Source organism: Ranitomeya variabilis, chromosome 2, assembly GCF_051348905.1.
Source record: "Ranitomeya variabilis isolate aRanVar5 chromosome 2, aRanVar5.hap1, whole genome shotgun sequence".
Classification (NCBI taxonomy): domain Eukaryota; kingdom Metazoa; phylum Chordata; class Amphibia; order Anura; family Dendrobatidae; genus Ranitomeya; species Ranitomeya variabilis.
This window is the reverse complement of record NC_135233.1, coordinates 277,142,274-277,167,629: the sequence shown is the minus strand read 5'-3', so window position 1 is coordinate 277,167,629 and position 25,356 is coordinate 277,142,274. Positions and strand designations below refer to the sequence as shown.

Genomic DNA, 25,356 nt, shown 5'->3' with positions numbered 1-25,356 from the left:
TCACTGCGTTGAGAAACACGTGATGGTGTCTCCGCGGTGTTGGATGTTTTGATCTCCCCGAGGTCATTCACCCTTATGTTTATAGTCTTTTCACCAGGCACTGCTCCTAATAGCCAGTTTCCTACTCCACACTGATGAGGGGCAAATACCCCGAAACAGCTGTCTGTGGATGGATACCATGTTTTGGCATAGGTGGTTTTCCTTCATTGGATGCTGCCCTTCTCGTGGTTGTTCCTTCCCGGTGAAAGACCTGGCTATTCATTGCTTGTGTTGAGAAACACGTGATGGTGTCTCCGCGGCTTTTCTACAAGTTTTAGTATTTAGTGAACCTAGCAAAAAAGCCAAACAAAAAACATGCATGGGAATACACTTTTTTTGCAATTTCACCGCACTTGGAATTTTTTTCCCATTTTCTAGTACACGTCATGGTAAAACCAATGATGTCGTTCAAAAGTACATCTCTTCCCGCAAAAAATAAGCCCATGCATGGCCATATTGGCGGAAAAATAAAAAAGTTATGGCTCTGGGAATGAGGGGAGCGAAAAACGAACATCCCAAGGTCATGAAGGGGTTAAAAGAGCACTTTATAACTTTGGGTTTGGTGTGCTGCCTCAACCTTTTTTTTAAAATTATTTACAAGGACTGGTATGTACTTGTCAGGCGTTTGCACCCTACCCTCTAACTGTGCTGTTTTCTTTACTCTTTTTCACTTCACTATATATATATATATATATATATATATATATATATATATATATATATATATAATATGTATGTATATGCACAGTCATGGCTGAAAGTGTTGGCACCCTCAACTTAACATTTGGTTGCACACCCTTTGGAATAAATAACTGCAATCAGTCGCTTCAGCAAACTTCCTACACTTCTCATCTGGAATTTTGGACCACTCTTCTTTTGCAAATTGTTCCAGGTCTCTCATATTTGAAGGGCGCTTTCTTCCAACAGCAGTTTTAAGATCTCTCCACAAGTGTTCAATGAGATTTATATCCGGACTCATCGGGCCACCTCAGAACTCTCCTGCTGGTTTTTCCTTTTTTTTCCATTCATTTCTGGGTGCTTCTTGAAGTATGTTTGAGGTCATTGTTCTGCTGGAAGACCCATGACCTAGGAGGTAAACCCAGCTTTCTGACGCTGAAGACTACATTGCTACCCAAAATTTTTTTGTAGTCTTAAGATTTCATGATGCCTTGCACAGTCAAGGCACCCAATGCCAGAGGCAGCAAAGCAATTCCAAAACATCTTTCAACCTCCACCATATTTGACTGTAGACACTATGTTCTTTTCTTTGCAGGCCTCTTTCCATTTTTGCTAAACAGTAAAATGATGTGCTTTACCAAAACGCTCTATCTTGGTCTCATCTGTCCTCAAGACGATTTCCCAGAAGTATTTTGGCTTAGTCACATAGATTTTGGCAAACCACAGTCTAGCTTTTTATGTCTCTGTATCAGCAGTGGGGTCCTCCTTGGTCTCCTGCCATAGTGTTTCAATTCATTCGAATGTTGACGGATAGTTCACACTGGCACTGATGCACCCTGAGCTTGCAGGACAGCTTGAATTTCTTTGGAACTTGATTGCGGCTACGTATCCACCATCTGGACTATCCTGCGTTGCAACCTTTCATCAATTTTTCTCCGCCATCCACTTCCAGGGAGATTAGCTACAGTGCCATGGGTTTTAAACTTCTTGATTATGTTGTGCACCGTGTATTCTGACTCATGGATATGTAGAACGCAGTGGTGCCTGGATAGGCCTTTCTTTTGGGCGCTTCCGTATTGACCTGTACTCACGTTCATACCGATTTATCAGATAGCTTAACTCAGCCACGATCTCATGTAAGAAGACTCCAGGAAAAAAGGGTTGCTTTAACTGAAACTCTTGTATTATGATGAAAGTAGCAGGTAAAAAGGAATATTCAACAGAGGACATGTAGAAGATGCATACAGATATGGTGATGATGACAAAATGGAGAATAAGGGCGTGAACAAACATACATCACAGGACTACAGTGAGAGAGTTGGGACAAAATACAGGGAAAAGCAAACTTCTGCCTAGAAAGAAGGATAGAACACAAGCAATGCAAAACATTGAATGATTTCCCAAGTCGTGGGACATGACACTCCCCGTCTGAAATCCTTGGATTTCACGATGTCCGTAATTCTTCGAAGTCGTTCGAACCTGAAAAAACAAGAGGAAGAAAACGTGCATGCAATAATAAAACATAAAAGATTTTTAAGTCCAACTCGTTGTTGTTGACCCGTAGATCACACCGAAAGATAAGTTCAAGTATATAAAACCCATCTTCAGATTGGGGAAGCCGCAAACATGCAAACTCTTCCACCAACCCAGAATCCAATGGGAATGTTAAAGGTTCAATCCAATGGAAAATGTCAACATTCAATAAACTGGGGGATGAGGAGGAATGCTCCCCGCCGTGAACAACGTCCAGGAGCATGTTCAGTTCATGTGATGTCCTCCTTTCGTAGAAGCAGCACGAGTTCAGTGACCGGGCGGAAGAAGGTTCGGGTAGAGCCCCCTTTTGTCACCTTAACTTCTACCTTACGAGTCTTTCCGTCCTCACTGGGTAGGACCTTGGTGATAAGTCCCATTGGCCAGTCATTACGATGAGCCTCTTTATCCTTTAAGAGAACAAGGTCTCCTTCTTGGAGATTGGGACTGGGCGTCTGCCATTTGTGACGGTTTTGAAGCAAGTGCAAATATTCGGTCTTCCAACGATGCCAAAACACATTAGCCAGGTGTTGAACTTGTCTCCACTGACGTTTGTAAATGTCCTTGTTATCGAAATTCCCTGGTGGAACTGTAGCGGCTCCAATCTTCTGTGTAAGAAGTGTGGCTGGAGTAAGTATCGTTGGAGCATCGGGGTCGGATGATACTGGAACCAAAGGTCTAGCATTTATTATGGCTGATACTTCTGCGAGGAAGGTGACCAGAACTTCATGAGTAAGGGGAAGTTTATGGTCCAGCAACATGGAGTCGAGGATCCTTCGTGTAACACCAATCATGCGTTCCCAAGATCCACCCATGTGTGAAGAGTGTGGAGGGTTGAATACCCAAGTGCATCCATTGTCGGATAAGAAGTTGTCAAACTGCAGTTCCTTGCAGGCTCCTACAAAGTTTGTGCCGCAGTCGGACCGGAGTTGCTTAGCAGGTCCCCGGATGGAAAAGAATCTTCTTAGGGCATTGATGAAGCTGGAGGTATCCATGGATTCAATAACCTCGATGTGAACTGCACGGATACTGAGACAGGTGAATAGGACAGCCCACCGCTTACTGTTCGCGGCTCCTCCACGGGTTTTCCTGGTAACAACCGACCATGGTCCGAAGACATCTACACCAACATATGAGAACGGTTGGTCCATGCTCAGTCGATCTGCTGGGAGGTTCGCCATTTGTTGTTGTTGGTGTTTTCCTCGTAACCTTCGACACTTGACACATCTATGGAGAACTGAGGAAACGCATCTCTTCATTCCCATGATCCACAAGCCAGCAGACCTGATGGCACCTTCAGTAAGATGTCTTCCTTGGTGCTGTACTCGTTCGTGATAGTGCCGAATCAACAGAGTAGTGACATGATGTCGACCTGGAATGATGATAGGGTTCTGCTCCTTGTCGTATAGGTCTGATTTACTTAAACGTCCTCCCACTCTTAGAAACTTGAGATGATCAACTACTGGATTCAAGTTGAGTAGAGTACTGGTTTTGGACACGCTGACTCCCTTGGTAATACTGCCAATCTCATGTGAATATTCTTCTTGTTGCACACACCTGATGATAACTTGTTCGGCATGGTGTATGTCGTCGGCAGTAAGATGACTCTTACACACGTGCCAACCATGGCACCCTGAGGGCTTGTCCTTTGTAAAACAGCGAGCAATGTGAATGAGACGAGCTACAGTTCGTACAATGGAGGACCAGCTTGAAAAGCGTTCAAAACGATGAGACTTCAAACCTTGCCTAGATGTCATTGAAGTATAGTGAGCAGAGATAGTTTGTCTTATCTCCTTGTCAGATTCTGGTTCCACCAGCTCATAAGCATTTTTGGTGTTGTTCGCATATGTATAGAACTGCTTTGTTTGGTTGTGAATGTACCCGAGTACCACCCTGCTGTCAGTGTAGAAGGTAAAGGAATCAATTGTAATGTCCATTTCGTCTTGTACAACTTCAGCAATTTCTACTGCCAATACCGCAGCGCAAAGCTCGAGTCTGGGTACAGAGTGTGCAGGCTTTGGAGTTAATTTGGCTTTACCCAGGATGAAACCACAGTGTACCTTGTTAGCTCCTAAGGTCATCAGATAAGCTACTGCGGCTATGGCTTCTGTAGATGCATCAGAGAAAATATGGACTTCTCTTCTGATTGCAGTCAAAGATGATCTTGGAGAATAACAACGTGGGACTTGGAGTTGCTCTAAGAACTTCAGAGACTTCTTCCATGCCTCCCACCTTTGCTGTTTCTGAGTTGGCAGCGGGGTGTCCCAATCCGTGTTCTCGGCCGTAAGCTGTCTTAACAGTATCTTGCCTTGAATAGTGATGGGTGCTACAAACCCGAGAGGATCATAGATGCTATTTATGACAGATAGGACTCCTCGTTTGGTAAAGGGTTTGTCATAGGGTGACACTTGGAAGGTGAAGGTGTCCCGTTTGATATCCCACAGTAGACCAAGGCTGCGCTGTGTTGGAGGAACATCAGAACCCAAGTTGAGGTCCTTTAGGTTTGTGGCATGGTCTTCAGATGGAAACGCGTTCATTACCTCTTGACTGTTGGAAATAATCTTGTGGAGTCTGAGGTTTGATGTGGATAGCATTTCCTGTGTCCTGGAGAGTAGGTCAATTGCATCTTCGCTTGTGGGCAAGGACTTGAGCCCATCGTCCACGTAGAAGTTCTTCTCTACAAATTGCCGAGCATCGGAACCGTACTCTCTCTCACCTTCCTGGGCTGTCCGTCTCAGTCCATAGATCGCCACAGCAGGTGAGGGACTGTTGCCGAAGACATGGACCTTCATCCGGTAGTCTATGACCTGATTGTTGACATTGTTGTCTTTGTGCCATAGGAACCTAAGATAGTTTCTGTTGTCTTCTTTCACAATGAAGCAATGAAACATCTGCTGAATGTCGGCCATTATGGCAACAGGTTCTTGTCTGAAGCGGATCAATACTCCAACGAGGCTGTTGTTCAGGTTGGGCCCAGTTAGGAGCAGGTTATTGAGAGAGAGGCCTTCAAACTGAGCACTGGAGTCAAACACCACTCTGATCTGGTTAGGCTTGCGAGGGTGATAGACACCAAAGGATGGAAGATACCAACATTCTTCTCCCTCCCTCAGTGGTGGCGCAGGTTCAGCATGATTTCTGTCAAAGATGTTCTGCATAAAGTCAATGAAATGCTTCTCCATCTCTGGTTTCCTCTTTAGGGTACGCTTTAAGGATGAGAACCTTGCAGTTGCTTGCTGCAGGTTGTTCGGCAACCTCGCTCTTGGGAAACGAAAGGGTAAAGGAGCTACCCAACTGTTGGAGTCATCTTGAGTAAATTCTTTATCCATAACTTTTATGAATTCTTTATCTTCCCTTGTGGGTGCCAACTTGTTGTCGTTGCTTGTGGAATCGAACACTGATGACCCGAGGTTTTTATCCCAGGGCTGGAGCGTGTTCATGTTGTTGAAGGTTTCCTGTTGCCACTTGGTGTTGCTCACTTTCTCTTTCACCCAGTAGTGATGTGGGCATGGCTGAAAATGAGTGCTGCGACCATTTGACAATATGTGTGTTTTGTACGAGGAGATGTTGTTAGGTCTCTTCATCTTGTGTATGCAAACATTGCCTATGATTACCCAGCCTAGATCTAAGCGTTGGGCAAATGGTGCATCGTGTGGTCCGTTAATTTGCTGACGTACCTTGTGCAGCCGGAGAATGTCTCTGCCAAGCAGAATCAGGATATCTGCATTGTTGTCGAGGGCTGGTATCTTGTTTGCTATCCCCTTGAGATGTTGGTGATGAAGAGCAGCCTCTGGCGTTGGGATCTCTCCTCGATTGGATGGAATCTGGTTGCACTCGACCAGTGTAGGTAACGGTATCTCGACGGTGTTCTCGAGAGATGTCGCTGTAAGACCACTGGCCCTTCTCCCATAAACCTCTGTAACACCACTGCAGGTACCTAAAGTGTAAGGGTAAGCATTTCCCTTTAAGTTAAACATATCAAAGAGTTCTGACCTTGCAAGTGATCGGTTGCTCTGATCATCCAGAAGGACATACACCTTCACGGCTTTCTCTGGGTGACCGTTGGGATACACGTTCACCAGGCAAATCTTCGCACAAGACTTGTCCCAGAGGTCTTCTCCGCAGACTTCTGTGCATGAAGAAGATATTGTGGTATGGCTTGCAGTTTGAGCTGCGTCCTCCCCGCCATGGCTCATGGTGGGGGAAGGAGTAAGTGTAGAGTCAGGACGGAATGGGTGGAGTGCTTGTACGTGGTCCTCACTGTCACACTCCATGCACTTAATTGTAGTTTTACAGTCTTTAGCAAGGTGTTCAGTAGAAGCACAACATCTGTAGCATACCCCGAACTTCTTTAGAAGCTCCTTGCGTTCTTGGAGCGGTTTCTTCCTGAAGCCGATGCACTTTTTTAAGGGATGTGGCTTCTTGTGGATGGGACATTCACGATTTGGGTTCTCTATCTTTTCACCTTTGTTACTCTTGTCTGGGGCTGGTGTTGGTAAGGGAAGAATATCCGTCTTCTTCACTGACACTGGACCTCTGCGGTTTCTGTCGTTCGAGCGTGCGCTGACGTATTTAGAAGGAGGTGAAGCTAGGCCACTGGATTCTTGGTAAGAAAAGCTTGGGTCGTTCTTGCGCTCTGCCATGTCTTTTATAAACTCACAGAAGTAGGAGAATGGAGGAAATGACACTTGATGGTCTTTCTTGTATTTTGACCCTAGTGTAGTCCACCTTTCTTGCACGTTGTACGGTAGCTTGGAGATAATGGGATTTACTCCACGAGCAGTGTCCAGGTAGCTGAGGCCAGGTAGGTGGGTGTCTGCCTTGGCCAGCTGGAGCTCTAACAGCAAGTCACTGAGCTCTAGGAACTTTGAACTGTCCTTGCTTGATATCTTTGGAAAACTCTGTAGACGCTTGAACAGTGCATCCTCTATGGCTTCTGGACTGCCAAAGTTTTTCTCTAGTCTTTCCCATGCAGCCATGAGACCAGCCATTGGATTACTGATATGTACAGACCTGAGTCTCTTGACACGCTCTGTGGATTGTGGTCCTAGCCATCTGATTAGCAGGTCCAGCTCTTCGGCAGCAGTGATGCCGAGGTCACTAGTTACGGTTCTAAAGGCATTTTTCCAACCTCTGTAATTTTCAGGTTGGTCGTCAAACCTTGTGAGACCGGTTTTAGTAAGTTCGCGGCGAATCATGTACCTTGCGAAGTCGGACATGTCTGTTCTTTCTGACTTAGGATGCACGAATGTGGGCTGAGCGGTGTTGTACATAGGAGTGGAGACGTCTTGGACTTGAAACGTGGGTAAGTATGGAGTGGCATATGCATTTAGTCCAGCAACCGGTTTGGTGGGTATAGTCTCTGCTACATGCGGAGCTGGCACTGTGCGGTTGTCGAGAGTATAATGACCTGCCGGTATATTGGGTTGCGTGTAGATAATAGCCTGTGGAGTTTGATGAGATGCAGGGTCTTGGCGCATACTGGAATACGAAGGAAGTTCAAGTTTGGGAGCATTGTACTGACCTTGAGTGTAGGGTTCTGTAAGTGGATCGGCATCCTGGTGTCCTGGAGAAGCATGAACGCCATCAGAAGTGTTAGTGATGATCTGCGGTTCGCCATTTTGGCTTAGCACGTAGTCTCTTGTGCGTTCAATAGGGTCCTCCGCTTCCACTTCACACAAACTGATGCTGTCTCTTTGACTCCCACTGATAGCTCGCTCCAGGATCCATAACTCCGCCATGGCTGTTGCGTGCTCACATTCCTTCTCCAGAGCTTCCTTGCGTGCTGCATCCGCATCCATTTCTGCTCTGGCTGCTTCTATTTCTGCTCTCTTTTGTGCTGTGGCTGCATCCATATCTGCTCTCCTTTGCGCAAAGGTTGCTTGTATCTTAGACGTTTCTGCCTTAGCACGTGCCCTTATAAGCTGCTGGCTGAGAGTGGAATATTTTGATGAACTTGACCTAGATGAGCGTTTTGAGTGCTTAGACGATTTGGATGAGCGAGATGATGCATCTGGTGTCCGTGCAATTTTAGCCTCTATCTTTGTCTTAATGTCGCGTACGGTGTAGTCTCTTTCAGAATTAAGCTGCTGGAAACTTTGCAATTCTTTTAAAGTCTCTGGCAAATTCAGTTTCTTCAGGAGAATAATGTATTGGTCAGTCTTCTCCATATATCTTTGGTATGCTGTGCATAATTGTTCTAGGGCTCCCTCAAGTGGTAACTCGTGAGAAGCAGGCCTTGATACAGTGTCTATGTGACTCAGCACTTTCTCCCACAGTGAAGACACATCACTATATACAACACATTTTTCAGTCTCTAAATTCTCCATGACTTTCCATGTAGGTTTAACTGTACGTTTTCCCCTTTCACTAGCTGGTGGATGGGGATCTAGGTCTCTGTCCTGTGTTTGTAAGTCTGGTAGGGACATTGTATACCTCGCTTCAGACATGATTTGTTTGCAGGCAGGAAGAGTGGATGATGAGGGTTATACTTCTCACTGTTTATCTGCAGTGTGTGCTTCTATGCACGCTGGGGTCTGGCTGGGAACTGGGTTACTGTGTATCTGGGAAATGTTCTTTTCCACTGAGGTTCAGCACAGACCTTGAGTTACTGTCTCTGAAGGCAGGATATTCCTTTTTACTATTCTGACTCATGGGTATGTAGAACGCAGTGGTGCCTGGATAGGCCTTTCTTTTGGGCGCTTCCGTATTGACCTGTACTCACGTTCATACCGATTTATCAGATAGCTTAACTCAGCCACGATCTCATGTAAGAAGACTCCAGGAAAAAAGGGTTGCTTTAACTGAAACTCTTGTATTATGATGAAAGTAGCAGGTAAAAAGGAATATTCAACAGAGGACATGTAGAAGATGCATACAGATATGGTGATGATGACAAAATGGAGAATAAGGGCGTGAACAAACATACATCACAGGACTACAGTGAGAGAGTTGGGACAAAATACAGGGAAAAGCAAACTTCTGCCTAGAAAGAAGGATAGAACACAAGCAATGCAAAACATTGAATGATTTCCCAAGTCGTGGGACATGACACCGTGGACAAAGGAACATCAAGGGGTTTTGTGTGAATATATATAACAACATCATTTTTTAAATTAAAAATGGTTTATTTATAAAAAAATTATGTATTATTTATTCCAGTCACTGATAGCCATTAAAAAAAAATATATGCCTAAATTGATGTTTTAAAGTGATCAAAATGGTTTCATATATATAGCAAAATGATGCCAATAAAAATTACAGCTTGTTACTAAAAAAAAAAAAGCCCCTGTGCAGTTCTGTACTCATTATACTCCATGGTGAACCCCATAAAGTCAAACTAATATTTATTTTTTTATTAATGCCTACTGACAGTAAATGAATTACAAAATGGTTAAAAAAAAGGCCTCTGTACCCATAAAAGTTACAGCTTGGCCCACAAAAAAACAAGGCTTCCGATACTTCTTTCTACAGAAAAATAAAAAGTTATGGGTATCAGAATATGGTAAACAAAACAAAGGAATTTTTTTGCATAAAAGTAGAAAAGCATAAGAAATAAAGTATTGGTATTTTCATGATTTTATTGACCCGCATAATAAAGATAACATGTCAATTATACTTAGCAGCAAATAATTTTTTTTCCCAATAAAAAGTTAAGAGTTACAAAATAAGTTACATGTACACCAAAATGATTGCACTAACATAGGAATCATACCCAAATAATTGAGCACTCATATGACTGTTTTACCCCCAAAAATGAAGAAGTTATGGCTTGTAGAGTATGACCGTAAAAATAAAAGTTGTCATAAAGACCAAAACTGTCTGTGACGCCTAGGGGCTAATGGCGTGAACTTGTGATTTCACATTCACATTCCAAACACGTACTGATAGGGAATCTAGATTGTGAGCCCCATCGGGGACAGTGATGATAATGTGTACAAACTGTAAAGCGCTGCAGAATATGTTAGCGCTATATAAAATTAAAGATTATTATTATAAGATTATTATATAAAAATAAAGATTATTGTTATTTGATGAGGCTTAAGTAGGTGAGATTTATATCCCAGCGGATTCCTTTTACCCGGTGATGACATTTCTGGTTTAGCATTTGTTTACTTTACTATGGTTGTGTTGTATTATATTGTGGTATTTACATTTTTGCTTTTTTCCATTTATATCTCATCTATGATATTTAGCGCAAAAGTCCTGTCTGTTAATAGAACTATTAAAGGGACACTAACACCCCCTGGACTAGTCAAAGCACTGATTTACATATCATAAAATGACTTTAGAAATACTTTTTCTAAAGATCTGTTTGTGTGTAAAATAACTCAGGGAATGTTAGGCAGTGTGTCTACATATGCAGATAACTGCTGGTGGTTCTGGGGGCATGGGCGACCTGACACGTTTCCTCTAAAGCAGATGTAGCAGACAGTACAGAAGGGCAAAGAGAGCCTGAAAACCAGAGGGGCATATTTGGCACTAACATTTGTTGATGCCAAAGGCTGAGGTCAGCTGAGAGGAGTCAGAGAGCTTTCACAAGTAACGAGCTCTTCTGATCTCCAATAGTGTATCACAAGAAAGTCAACAAATTTATTGAGAAAAAAAAAAAATGAACAAGAAAAAGTTGTAATTGTTTGCCTAACTTTAATTATTCATTAATGATCTCTGGTGATAATATTTGCATCAACTAAATGCTATTCTGATTTGTGGAGTCTACACTTGACAGTAAGGGTCCTGGGGGGCCTTTAGCCTTCCTCATTCAGTATTTGGTCAGTATTTTGCATCAGTGTTTATAAAATGTTAATAAAGTTTGTTTGAAAAAGGAGCAAAGTGTAGCAGGGAAATGACGGCAATGAGCTGCAGCACTTGGCTCTGCAACACCCATTTTTTTCTAGGATTTTTGGGTTGCTGTGCCCGGATTGCCATCTTTCAATAACTGAAAACCATTTTCCCAGTTAGAGGACCCTTCAGCTCTCCTGGCATGTATTTTTTTTAGTAATTAACTGTATTCTCTATGAGAGAACTATTCTGGATCATCTTTTTATAGAACCTTGCATTGTGCTGTTCCTCAGTTATACCTCTTAGAAATGTAGGAATGCATTGACAATTGTTAACATTCCCCTGTTAATAGGATTCGTCCTTACACAGTCTGATAATATCTGGGCAGATTGATTAAATCATTAATAAATAGGCAACACACCCCTAGAAAACAGGATGGATTATTATTGGAGCCAACCAATTGCGCTCCCATCGGAATGTAGCGAATAATAAGAGAAGAAACAGCACCCCGAGAGGCTTGGAGGACTGCTTACAAGATTATTTATTTTTGAAGATCTTATATCCTTTACTCACACTACAACAGGCTAGGGTCACGACATTAAAAAAAAGTTCAGCATTGCATACAGAAAAGTGGGATGATTTTTTTCTCACTTCATCCATGTGCAGTCAGTGTACAATCTGTTTTTTTTTTACTCAGCAGTCGATAATCATTTCCATTGGCCAATTCTTGCATGCGTACCCGGCAGCCACAATAAAGCGATTCTTATTGCCACATCTGACTTGGCCATTTTATGCGCTAAGTATTCTCAATTTTTCCAATTTTCTAAAGCAGTAATGCAATTCAGACTTCATATATTTCATGTTTTTATGCTATAGCGCTACAGAGTGCTACTTTATTTGTTGTTTGTATATGGAGATGGCTACTCTTAGTAAGCACCTGTTCACACCTGCTTTCTGTTTGGAAGTGACGTTCAGTCTTTTGATATTTGTATACTTTAGATTGTATGCATAAGTTTAATTTTCTCTTTTACTTCCAGTGTCTGGCAGAGGCTATTTTTTTTCCAAAGTATCTTAGTATTTGTATCTATCCAGCTTCCTTTTCATCCTTACCTGAGCCTCCGTGCGTGCCAAAGTGAAGAAACAGCCTAGCCTCATGCAGCGACCAGCACGCCCGACAGCGTCTTCTGTGTTCTATTGATGATGAGCTGTGCTGGCTTTACACCAAACCTGTCTCTTGAAAATAAGGCCAATAATTTCTACTGTGGTCTTATTATCAAAACCACGATTTGTCTTCTTCTAGATTTATGCTTTGTTTTTCCTGCAGGAGCCTAGCAGGAAATATAAGAGTAATATTATGGCTCGGTCAGTGTGATCCGTGGAAGCAAGAAGCGATACAACTATTTTACAGATCCATGCTTAAGTAAATAACCCCTTTAACTCTGGTTGTTTGACAACGGGCGACCACCACTCTTCATCCTGTGGAGATTTCGCCTGCTTCTCGTGGCCTAGTAAAATGTTGAATTACAGATACAATTTTTTTGTACTGATTTCTAGTGTTTTCATGCCTTATTCTCTTTTCCTATGAATAGCTTCTTTCACAAAATTCACACTGCACATAAAAATAAACTTATCAGAACTCCACAGTCAGAAATAACCTAAAATCTCACGCTCAGTTCACACGTTTGTGTTCCATTTACTTGTTCTATTTGTGTTTTTTTTATGGATTGAACACGTACCCTTTATGGTCTTTGGGCATGTTCACGTCACTTTATTTGTAAACCTATTGCCAAAAAAAATCAAAACAGAGATGTTTTTTTAATTTTTTTTTATCCAATGTGTGGATCAAAGTAGTACACAAAAGTGTGAAAAAAAAAGATAGCACTTGGATGGCACGTGGATGGCATTGGTGTGCTGTCTGCTTTTTTTATGAATAGGAGAACATTTTATGGATAAAAGTTTGGATTTTTTGGGGGGGTGTGGGGAGGTTACACTTATCCAACACTTATGGTAGAACCAGACACAACATTTAAAAATGTATGAAAATTGGATCCAGTGCACTGATGAAGAATGTTCTGTTCTTGTTTTCTTGTACGCAAGCTCATATGAATAAATCCATAGTGCTGACATCAGAGCTCCCACATACTGCTCTTTGATCGTGCAAAATTGAAATTTTCAATATAGTCATAGATGTAAATGCAGACGAAAACACGATGGGTTACATGTATCAAAAGTATATTATATTAGCTGGTAAAATCCATTATGTAAAAAGAGGAAAAAAAAGCTATAAAAGTGTAAATGCCATATACTTATATAAAGTGCATAGTCCAAATCAATAAATAAACATGTAAACAACAAGCAAGGCTAAATCCTAAATAATGTGATAAACTAATACAACCCTTGCTTAAAAGGGACATTTGTAAGAGAATAATGACCAAGGTAGGCAATAAGGGTCCTTGCTAAGGATCCCCATGTGTATTTCTCTACACGACAGCCTATGGTGTACACTGTAGTTGCTTCTTAGTACCCTTATTGCCTGCCTTGTTCATTGTTCTCATTATCTTAAAAATGTCATCCTTTTTAATCATGGATTTTTTGGTTATGACATTTTTTACGATTAGTCTGGTTTGTTGTTAACATGGTTATGTATTGATTTGGAATATGCCCTTTACTAGATGGTAGCCCGATTCTAACGCATCGGGTATTCTAGAATATATATGTAGTTTATTTATGAAGATTTTAGAATAATACATTGAATACACAGGATTGCACCTGTCGCTGATTGTTCGCGGCCGGCCATGTAGTATATAACAGCCCACGTAGTAAATAGCACAGCCACGTAGTATATAGCACAGTCACGTAGTATATAGCACAGCCACGTAGTATATAGCACAGTCACGTAGTATATAGCACAGCCCATGGAGTATATAGCACAGCCCACGGAGTATACTGTATAGCACAGCCACGTAGTATATAACACAGCCCACGGAGTATATAGCACAGCCACGTAGTATATAGCACAGCCCACGGAGTGTATAACAGCCCACATAGCATATAACACAGCCACGTAGTTTATAACAGCCCATGTAGCATATAACAGCTCACGTAGTATATAACAGCCCACGCACGCAGTATATAACAGCCCACGTAGCGTATAACACAGTCCATGTAGTGTATAAGACAGGCCACGTAGTGTATAACACAGGCCACGTAGTGTATAACACAGGCTACGTAGTGTATAGCACAGCCCATGTAGTATATTGCACAGCCACGTAGTATGTAGCACAGCCCACGTAGTACATTGGACAGCCCACGTAGTACATTGCACAGCCCACGTAGTATATTGCACAGCCCACGTAGTATATTGCACAGCCCACGTATTATATTGCACAGGCCATGTATTATATTGCACAGCCCACGTAGTATATAGCACAGCCCACGCAGTATATAGCACAGCCCACGTAGTACATTGCACAGCCCACGTAGTACATTGCACAGCCCACGTAGTACATTGCACAGCCCACGTATTATATTGCACAGTCCACGTAGTATATTGCACAGCCCACGTAGTATATTGCACAGCCCACGTAGTATATAGCACAGCTCACGTAGTATGTAGCAATGTGGGCATCATATCCCTGTTTAAAAAAGAATTAAAATAAAAAGTAGTTATATACTCACCTTCCGTTGGCCCCGGATCCAGGCGAAGCAGTTACCGACGCTCCTCTCGCGCTCCGGTCCCAAGAGTGCATTGCGGTCTCGCAAGATGATGATGTAGTGGTCTCGCGAGACTGCTACGTCATCATCTCGCGAGACCGCAATGCATGGAGCGGTCACCGGGGCGTCGCGAGGAGCGGGAAAGGCCGGTTATGGATCTGAGGGGCCGACGGACGGTGAGTATATAACGATTTTTTATTTTTTTTATTATTTTTAACATTAGATCTTTTAACTATTGATGCCGCATAGGCAGCATCAATAGTAAAAAGTTGGTCACACAGGGTTAATAGCAGCGGTAACGGAGTGCTTTACACCGCGGCATAACGCGGTCCTTTACCGCTGCCATTAACCCTGTGTGACTGGAGGGGATTATGGAGTGGGCACTGACTGCGCGGAGTAAGGAGCGGCCATTTTGCCGCCGGACTGTGCCCGTCACTGATTGGTTGTGGCCGTTTTTCCGTGACCAATCAGTGACTTGGATTTCCATGACAGACAGAGGCCGCGACCAATGAATATCTGTGACAAACAGACAGAAAGACAGAAGGACAGACCGAAGTGACCCTTAGACAATTATATAGTAGATATGGCACTTGTACTCTTGTGCTCATGGTATTCGTGCAACTGAGATTCTATTTTTCCATTGGTGAGCTTATTATGCATTTTTGATCATAATCATTTCTTGTTCTTCGTTTTTGATCATTATTCCAGACCTTTTTTTGTACACGTTTTTAAATATTTTTAGCTATTTTATTTTTGTAAACATTTTTAAATATCTTGAGCTATTATCAGGAGTTTTGATTATACTTTTGTAATTATTGTTAAATTATTTACACACACATTTATATAGATAATATATATTTTTTGTGAAGTGCGCCCTAATTAGTGTATCATTTCTTTCTTTATACACATAGCTAGTACTCTTATCATGTGCCCACTCTTTGTAAATTAATATTAACTGGTAAAAGCTTGGTTCGCTTATTGTCATGTGTGGCAATAACTTCAGTAATGCATTTGTCAACTATGGTCATTTTGTTACAAAATACATAACTGCTATTGACACGCACTGTCTGAAAGTATGTCACTTTTTGCCAAGTTCTGTATAGAGTAGAGGTGCGTTTTTTTTTCTCCTTTGCAACCTTATTTGCATTTTACAAATGTAATCATATTTCTATCATTTAGACATTTTCTAAAAAGCAAAACTGGGCACAAATAAACTGGGCAAAGCTTTAGACAGGGCTGTGTCCATTTTGGTGTCAGAGTTGGTATAAAATGGACCAACTCCGACTCCTAAAATATGTATTTGGGTACAGTAGTACAATGCAGTATGGGCTGTAAATGTTTTCATAAGAATTTGGAAAAGTTATGAAATGTCCTCTAAAGGTCTGTCCTGTTCCTGATCTAAGGATCTCGGCTTTTAGTTGAGATGAATCTGTGCTGCACTTTATGTACATGTCAGTATTGACCAGTGCTGTAGGGTCAGAGGTGAGATGAATCTGTGCTACACTTTATGTACATGCTCAGTAGTGACCAGTGCTGTGGAGTCAGAGATTAGATGAATCTGTGCTGCACTTTATGTACATGCTCAGTAGTGACCAGTGCTGTGGAGTCGTAGATGAGATGAGTCTGTGCTGTACTTTATGCCCATGCTCAGTAGTGACCAGTGCTGTGAGGTCAGAGGTGAGATGAATCTGTGCTGCACTTTATCTACATGCTTAGTGACCAGTGCTGTGGAGTCGTAGATGAGATGAATCTGTGCCGCACTTTATGTACATGTCAGTAGTGACCAGTGCTGTAGGGTCGGAGGTGAGATGAATCTGTGCTACACTTTATGTACATACTCAGTAGTGACCAGTGCTGTGGGGTCGGAGGTGAGATGAATCTGTGCTGCACTTTATCTACATGCTTAGTAGTGACCAGTGCTGTGGAGTCGTAGATGAGATGAGTCTGTGCTGCACTTTATGCCCATGCTCAGTAGTGACCAGTGCCGTGAGGTTGGAGGTGAGATGAATCTGCTGCACTTTATGTACATGCTCAGTAGTGACCAGTGCTGTGGGGTTAGAGGTGAGATGAATATGTGCTGCACTTTATGTACATGCTCAGTAGTGACCAGTGCTGTGGGGTCGGAGATTAGATGAATCTGTGCTGCACTTTATGCCCATGCTCAGTAGTGACCAGTGGTGTGGGGTCGGAGGTGAGATGAATCTGCTGCACTTCATGCCCATGCTCAGTAGTGACCAGTGCTGGGAGGTCGGAGGTGAGATGAATCTGTGCTGCACTTTATGTACATGCTCAGTAGTGACCAGTGCTGTGGGGTCGGAGGTGAGATGAATATGTGCTGCACTTTATGTACATGCTCAGTAGTGACCAGTGCTGTGGGGTCGGAGATTAGATGAATATGTGCTGCACTTTATGTACATGCTCAGTAGTGACCAGTGGTGTGGGGTCGGAGATGAGATGAATCTGTGCTGCACTTTATGCCCATGCTCAGTAGTGACCAGTGGTGTGGGGTCGGAGGTGAGATGAATCTGTGCTGCACTTTATGTACATGCTCAGTAGTGACCAGTGCTGTGGGGTCGGAGATTAGATGAATATGTGGTGCACTTTATGTACATGCTCAGTAGTGACCAGTCCTGTGGAGTCGTAGATGAGATTAGTCTGTGCTGCACTTTATGCCCATGCTCAGTAGTGACCAGTGCTGTGAGGTCGGAGGTGAGATGAATCTGTGCTGCACTTTATGTACATGCTTAGTAATGACCAGTGCTGTGGGGTCGGAGATTAGATGAATCTGTGCTGCACTTTATGTACATGCTCAGTAGTGACCAGTGCTGTGGGGTCGGAGGTGAGATAAATCTGTGCTGCACTTTTTGTACATACTCAGAAGTGACCAGCGCTGTGGAGTTGGGAGTCATGGCGTCGGAGTTGAAAGTCAAGGAAATTGAGGAGTCGGAGGTTTGGCTTACCGGCTCCACATCCCTGGCATTAGATGCATGATATTTATGCCAGAAAGGTGTAAGCGACAACACATTAAGCCGATTAGGATAGTAACTACTCTAACTTCTAATGCGGCTCGAGATCTGTGCAAGACAGATACTATTTCCAATGCCCATCAAACGTTTACTAACAGCGGAGCATTGTAAATTGTTCAAAAGCGGAGTTTCTTCAATGGCAAAACCCAGAAATCCACTGGGAAATGGCAGATTATATAGAACATGACCAGGACAAGATTATCATGATGTCAGTAAACACCTTGAATGTTGTATAATTTACATTTATTAAAGAGAAGGTGCAGAGGGGAGAAACAAGAATGTCTTAGAAGAGGCAGAGAACAGTCAGCGACGATACACAATAGCGTAAGCAGCGGCATGTATTATTATACAGATACAGCCAATGCCCTTTAGTTATTCATGTAGACAGGGCAGCAGGACGGACATAAGGTGAGTAATGTAAGGCACGAGTGAGCAATGGATGGCATTTTTAGTAATTATATTATAAACTAAAAATGAGCAAAGCTAGTATTTTTTAATAGTAATTGATATTGCAATCAAACAAACAACATTTATTTCAGAAGTAGTAATAGTAAATGATACAAATGAGCAAAGCTCTGCAAATTTTATAGATAGATGTTATAAGCGGGGAAAGTCCAAAGGTTTTCTAATGTCAGTCAAGATTTTCAGAGCAAAGAATACTTAAAATGGCCAAAATAATTTTCCCAATTAGGACACATTGTTTTAGTAAATATTTGTATCCCCCCATAAGATAGCAATCTTCTATCTTTAATACGTCATTTATCTGATACTATAGATAAATTGATGAGTGGCCATTACTATTTCCCTTGTCAAAGAGTTGTCACTGCCCGGACTGACAGTGATTAGACGATGTCACCCCCCAGGTAACACCCTTCTGTCAATTTATTTATACATTTCTAATAGGAAACACAGAGTTTGTCTATATTTGACCATTTTATCTGTCTGAAATAAATAGTAATCATAAAAAAATATTCCTTGTCCATGAAGGGAAAAATCCCCAAATACCTAACCCAAATATGTAAATGTAATTGTTTTTAATTATTATTATTTTCCTGATATCCAAAGCTCTTATTAACTATAGCGCCAAGTCCCAATGTGCATTAGCATTTAACCATTTAAAAGTGTTTCAAAACTCGCCAAATCCTATGTTGTTTTTTGTTATAGAACTTTATATTGTATTTTTTATGCAATATTGTAGTGTTCAAGAGATTGCTACACATGGTTTTCTACGGAGTGAAGAATTTATTTTGTTTTACAAGATTTATTTTTGAGAAAAACCAATTAGTTTGAGGCTGTGGTCCCACGAGCAATGATTGTCTCATGCAAGAGAGTTTGGCTGTGAGACTTTGAGCCGAATATCATCTTAGTGTGCTCTGATTCTCTCACATGGGCGAATCGTATCACAGGTACGGAGAAGACAGAGAACTGAAATTCTCCATCTTCTCCATTGTTTGAGTCTGTGGATGTCAGACTGCACTTGGATGACGTCCGAGTGCAGTTCAGTGTTTCACACGCACCCATAGACTTGAATGGGTGCGCGTAATTGAAATTCTGGAACAATATGCAGCATGCTTTTTCGGTTTGTAGAAAAATTGCAGATCTGTACTGCCCTATAGTATAACATCAGTCCGAGTGCTGTCCAATAAAATATCGTATAACACTCGTCTATCTTATGTGCTCATGTGAACCGGCCATAATAATGTAGGCTTTGTGTTACATTTAGAGCTGGTGATATGAGTAACATAGTTTAGATATCTGTATATAAAAGCTCATGCTGACGGCCGTATTATTGGTCCGAGTGCGATCCAACAAGATATCGCTACATGCCCCGAGTTTGATCCGATATTCGGATTCTATGGAAAACATCAGACTGTACCTGGATGACATCCAAGTATGGTGGGATTTTCTTAAACGGCCCACCAGCTAGCTGTCACTTCTGACAGCCGCCCCCGGCACCGCTCGGCCAGCCGCCAGACGCTTCTGAGGAGGACCGCTGGCGGCTGGAGTGAAGGCCCTGAGCTCATATTCATCGGCCCTGTACGTCATGTGCAATGTGAGCAGCAGAGCCGGGTTGAACATAGGCGGCGGCGGCCATCTTCCCGAGGCCGCGCGTGCGCAGATGGAGTGCTCTGCTTCACGGGGCTTCAGGAAAATGGCCGTGGGAGGCCACACGTGCGCAGATGGAGATCGCGGCTGCCATTTTCCTGAAGCCGAGTTTGCAGATTTAGATCTCGGCTTCAGGAAAATGGCCACCGCGATCTCCATCTGCGCATGCGCGGCCTCCCGCGGCCATTTTCCTGAAGCCCCGTGAAGCAGAGCACTCCATCTGTGCACGCGCGGCCTCGGGAAGATGGCCGCCGCCACCGATATTCAACCTGGCTCTGCTGCTCACATTGCATTCCGGGCCACTGCGTCACCTCACCAGTTGAAGGAACCCTGCGCACGCCATGCCGCACCTCTGCCGTCGCCACACCACTGCTGCAACCCCCCATGGACACCAGGCCGTGGCGTCGCCCACCTAAGCAGGAAGGGACCCTGCTCAGGTGCACGCCACACCGCATCACCCCACCTCTGCCGACACCATGCCTCCTGTGACCCTGCTCTGCCACCGCCAGCCTTCAGGTAAGATACTGTAAATTCGGACAATAAGACGGACCCCCATCTTATAAAAAATCGTTTTTTCTGCAATTTTCACCCCAAATTTGGGGTGAGCCTTATGGTCCGGTGCATCTTATAGTCCGAAAAATATGGTAATTATATTAGTCCAGCCCTCTAAAACCATCCCAATTTCTCATGCGGCTCCATGGCAAAATTAATTGCCCACCCCTGGGATAAACAGAAAAGTTGCCATGCTGATCGGGAATTCAGGTTTTGAGCCCCATTGGGGACAGTGATGATAATGTCTGTACTGCACCATGGAATATGATGGTGCTATATGAGTGAGAAAAATACATAAAAATTCCAAAAGATCAGAGATAACTTGTATGAAATAAAGATAACTATTATTCCACTCTTAAAAGCACATAAGAAAGATAAAAGAGCAAGGTAGGCAAGTCAATGTTTCAGAAATATTTTTTCCTTTTTCAAAAAATACAATAATAAAAATACAGCTATAGCTTAAGGATGGAATAAAAGTTATGTTGTTTTCATATCTTATCTCTGATGCCTCAGATCTTTTGGAATTCTGACTAAGCATGTGCTTAAAGACATAGGGAGATTCGATAGAGTCCTATAGCATATTAACCTAAAACTGATCGTAGGAGCTCCTGCAGCCTATATGTTATCTTGGCAACTGGATGGCGCCAGAACAAAAATATAACGTTTAAATGGCATCTACTTGTATCAATGTAGTGTCTTTCCCATCAGAATCCCTTTATGACATTTATATTCATTAATATGCCTTCATTGGCTGAATCCCACCAAACGCAACATCTCCATACAGTTTGTGTGGGCTTCCTACAAATACATGCTGATAGGGAATTTAGATCCCCAATGAGAACATTGATAATGTATGAGCTGTGGAATTAATGGCACTATATGAGTAAAATAAATAATACATTATTAAATGGACACAACTTAACTTCTGTATGACTTAATAACAGGGCTAATACCAAATCACCAGAACCCGTAAAGGGTGATCAAGGATTTCTTTTATATCCATGAGCCAATTTGTGATTGTTGGATTTTAGAAATTGTGAACCGATGGTTAGACCTGGTCAGAATTTGTCCATATGCCAGAATATATATCTGGGCGATGGGCTTGAAGAGCTAAAAGTGCTTTTGGATACATTGAGAAAGCATAAAGTAGAAATCTTGTAATTCTGGGAGTTTGTGAACCCTCATATGTTTGTCGAAAGCATTAGTAGTGCGAGTTTGGTAGCGTTTGAGGTTATTGTGGCCATTTTTATTTTTGTGTTACTGACAATATCTCTTTTGTCTGCAGGTCTCGTGGATGCTGGCTCCTGCCGTCTGTGTCGCTACTTGTCTGTTGTGGCCTTACACTTTGGGATACAGGATGTGACTGACGTGTCCTGTTTGGGGGACCTTGAATTTCTCTAACCCCCTTACCCTGGTGGTGCTTACATTCTGGATGCTAGGACTGTACTGTTCATACCATGCGTGTGGTTGGGCTTGGTGTGGCCCCTGGGAAGCTGAGCCTGGCCCTGTGGGTTCTGAGTGTGACTGCTCGTGTACTCACCTCTCATGCACAGGTATATTCGCAGACTGTGAACACACACTACGGCAAGCTGCGTGGCATGCGAGTGGCTCTGCCCACCGATATATTAGGCCCTGTGGATCAGTACTTGGGGGTGCCTTATGCCGCACCGCCTGTGGGAGAGAAACGTTTCCTCCCCCCAGAGCCTCCCCCTTCTTGGTCTGGAATCCGAAACGCCACACACTTCTCACCCGTGTGCCCACAGAACATACAGAATGCAGTGCCAGACATCATGATGCCAATCTGGTTCACCTCAAACCTGGACACTGTGACCGGATACCTCCAAGAACAAAGCGAGGATTGCTTATATCTGAACATATATGTTCCTACAGAGGATGGTGAGTAATGAGGGGCGCGGTAAGATCCCCTCGCCAAACCTGGGATCCAAGCTGGTCTGCGTGTAGTCCCTCCAGTGTTATGTGCACAGCATGGAGGGGGGAGCGTGCCTGCTGCATGCGTGTGTCAGCAACCAGTGCTGTCTGCTAATCATGCCTTCAGCACTGTCTCTTCTCCCATCATCCAGTCAGTATTTATTTTAAATCCTCCTCAGATCGGATTACTTCTTATATTCTTTAACCTGTGCCCTTTTATCGGGAGAGGGTATTTTCCCCGTCTGCTTCCTACATGTCTTTTTATTTTTTTTTACATGACCGTACGAGTTCATCGCTCAACATTTCCAATTACAACACTGTAACAATTCCTTTATCACAATTTTTGTAACTTTCTTTCACGTGTAAAATTTCATCTTCTTATTGCTACATTTCCATTCTCCAGTGCAAGTATTTTTTATGAAGATGATAGGCTCTTTTCACACTAGCAGTCCTCTCCTTGTATTTGTAGCATTGCCTGATCCACTGGTATAAGCTGTAAAGCAGAAAAACGTAAACCTTTCCTTTTTTTACCATTATATTTAATGGCTTCTTGTTTAGATCTGTCAAGAAGTATTCACAAGAAATGTTGGAAGCCATGCGATTAGTGTGAACAGAACCTTAAACCTGTCATCCAGCTTTTTTTTGCGTTTGCTCCTGGTTCTCATATTTTAATTATGTTGTGCTGATTCCAGCTCCTCGACATTTCCATATTTGACAGTCTCCCGTACTGTACCCAATGTGGCCCAAAGGTATATCATCAGCCTCCGCTATTAGTCATTCTGTTGAGTTCTTGCATTTCAGTGACTCTTCATTTTCGCTGCAGATTAACCGCTCATCATCACGGTAGCTCCTTTCAGTCATCAGCATGTCATCATCCCTACGAGCTCCTGGAGAAAATTGCTACCAGTCTGTGTTTAGCATCCACTTGTATTCACATTTATAATGGTATACTTTATTTTTTTTTTAAAGGACTGATTTACCCCATAATATTAGGGTCAGAAAACATAAACCACGTATACATGTGTAGTAGCTGATTTCAGTCAGGATTGACTTCCATGATCGATTCAGCTTCTTGGCAGAAGATTAAAACAGGACTGCATCTTAATAGATTTCCTTATAAAATTGTGAAACAACGTGGTGGCCATCATTAATTTTACATTTCGGGTCCTGGATTTCTGCATTGTTAATTCATTTTACAACACTTAATTTGACATTTTTGTTGTTTTTTTCTTTGCGTTTCATTTTGAGATGGTTTTTACATTCTATCATTCTTTTCATGGTTTTCCAACATGTAGTGCCTTTGCTTAGCTTCCCAGATATTGTTTAAAGCACCAGTTTTTGTCCCCTAATTTGGGTGCGTGCACACCACGTCTTCTTCACGTTCCCTCTAATGGTTCTTCTGATTCCCTCTAATGGCCTTTGCTGGGACCAGAAGGGACATCCTATTTATCATTCACCAGACTGCTGCAGCCAATCAGTAGCCTCTACAGTCAGGTAACTTATGGACGTGATGATTTTACCGTGGAGGCCAATGGAGCAGTGGAACCCAGGGCTGCTGGAATAGTTAAGTGACCCTTATTTTTGACATACAGTATAATATCCACTTCAAACTTAAACGAGTATTGGACAAATATGTGAATTCATTTTTCAGCTTTACAGCCAATATGTTCTAATTTCTTGGAAATTGTGGTGTTTGGCCTGATAAGGATATTCACTGTGAAAGTGACCGCTGAAGCCACTATTGACTTCTACAAAAGTCGAAACGCGTTGATCATTTCTAGGCTCTGAGCCAGTGTGTATACAGTGCTGGACACCATAGGTTTGGATTATTTTTACTTGTGCCTATTAAAAGTTCCTTTTTACCCTCACTATTGGCTGGACACACCTGTTGTCTATAAAAGATAAGATTCTAATATGGAAAGATAAACTCTGAAGGCGTCATTGCTTTTTTACTGCAGGAATTCCAGTGTCCATTCTGCTAATCATTTACTTGATATTGTCGCTGATGAAATATGTGTTTTCTCATCATGAAATAGTAGTGATGGTTTCAATACCAGACTGTCATACAGTATTTTTTGTTCTTTTGACATTTCCTAATTTCTTTCTTTCAATCTTCGTCCCATTGACCTTCCATCTAACTTGTTTGAATTACTTTCATCATGTATATAATGACGTTATCATTACTTTTTTTTACTACCATCATAAATGCTTGAGTGTATTTTACATCAGTTTTAAGAGGAAGTATCACTTTTAATGTTCTTTTTTTTTTAAGCCTGCGGAATAGATGGTGCCCTATTGCTTTCATTCATAATTACTCTCCATGACCAAGTATAGAGTACATATAGTCATTTCTTCACACCATCCTTCAATATCCAATGCAAAAGAGAAGTGGACAGGCACATCCAATAATACAAAAAAAAAACACTTTTATTATTGGTTGTGCCTGTCCGCCTCTTTTTTGCATTGGATATTTTTGGTCTGTCAGCAGCATTAGAATGGCACTCCAGAAAATAAAGACAGGTGTTTCCTAAAATGTGAGTATGATGGAAATTTTCTCTTCTGTCTCTGTGGAGTACATCCTTCATTATCATTGAAGTAGTAACTGGGTTATAATTAATTTCCTTGACCAAAGAAATGGAATAAAAGAAACATGAGATTTGATACTTCCACTTAAAATTTTGGGATCTGAGCCAGTATTTTAGTTGTGTTCCTGTATCATATACCTGCAGTTTACACTTTTATTTGCTTTTCTGCCTGTCAAAATTTCTCTAACCTGTTAACTGATTTCATTTCTATATTGGATGATATATTATTGCTATATTATGTTAATCATTTTATTTGATAAAGCTCTCATTTTTTAATTTGAAGACTTTTTATTTTATTTTATGTCTTCTTTCCTCTTCTTTTAAATTAGCCATTTAGTTAATCAGATTTTTTATATGGTTGTTCCCAATTTACATTCTCTCATTTAATGATTTAAGTCATTTTCCATTTTTGTCATGGT

General features: G+C 42.1%; 1 protein-coding gene across 4 annotated transcripts in view; it reads left to right on the top strand.

Moving 5' to 3' along the window:
- Positions 1-25,356, top strand: part of NLGN3 (neuroligin 3) — a 127,879-nt gene that overhangs the window by 71,304 nt on the left and 31,219 nt on the right. For all 4 annotated transcript variants that reach the window (XM_077284991.1, XM_077284989.1, XM_077284990.1 and 1 more), the window contains exon 2: positions 21,709-22,319. In XM_077284991.1, the coding sequence (XP_077141106.1) occupies positions 21,881-22,319 (439 nt within the window). In that variant the 5' untranslated portion in view covers positions 21,709-21,880. The remainder of the gene's footprint in view (positions 1-21,708; positions 22,320-25,356) is intronic.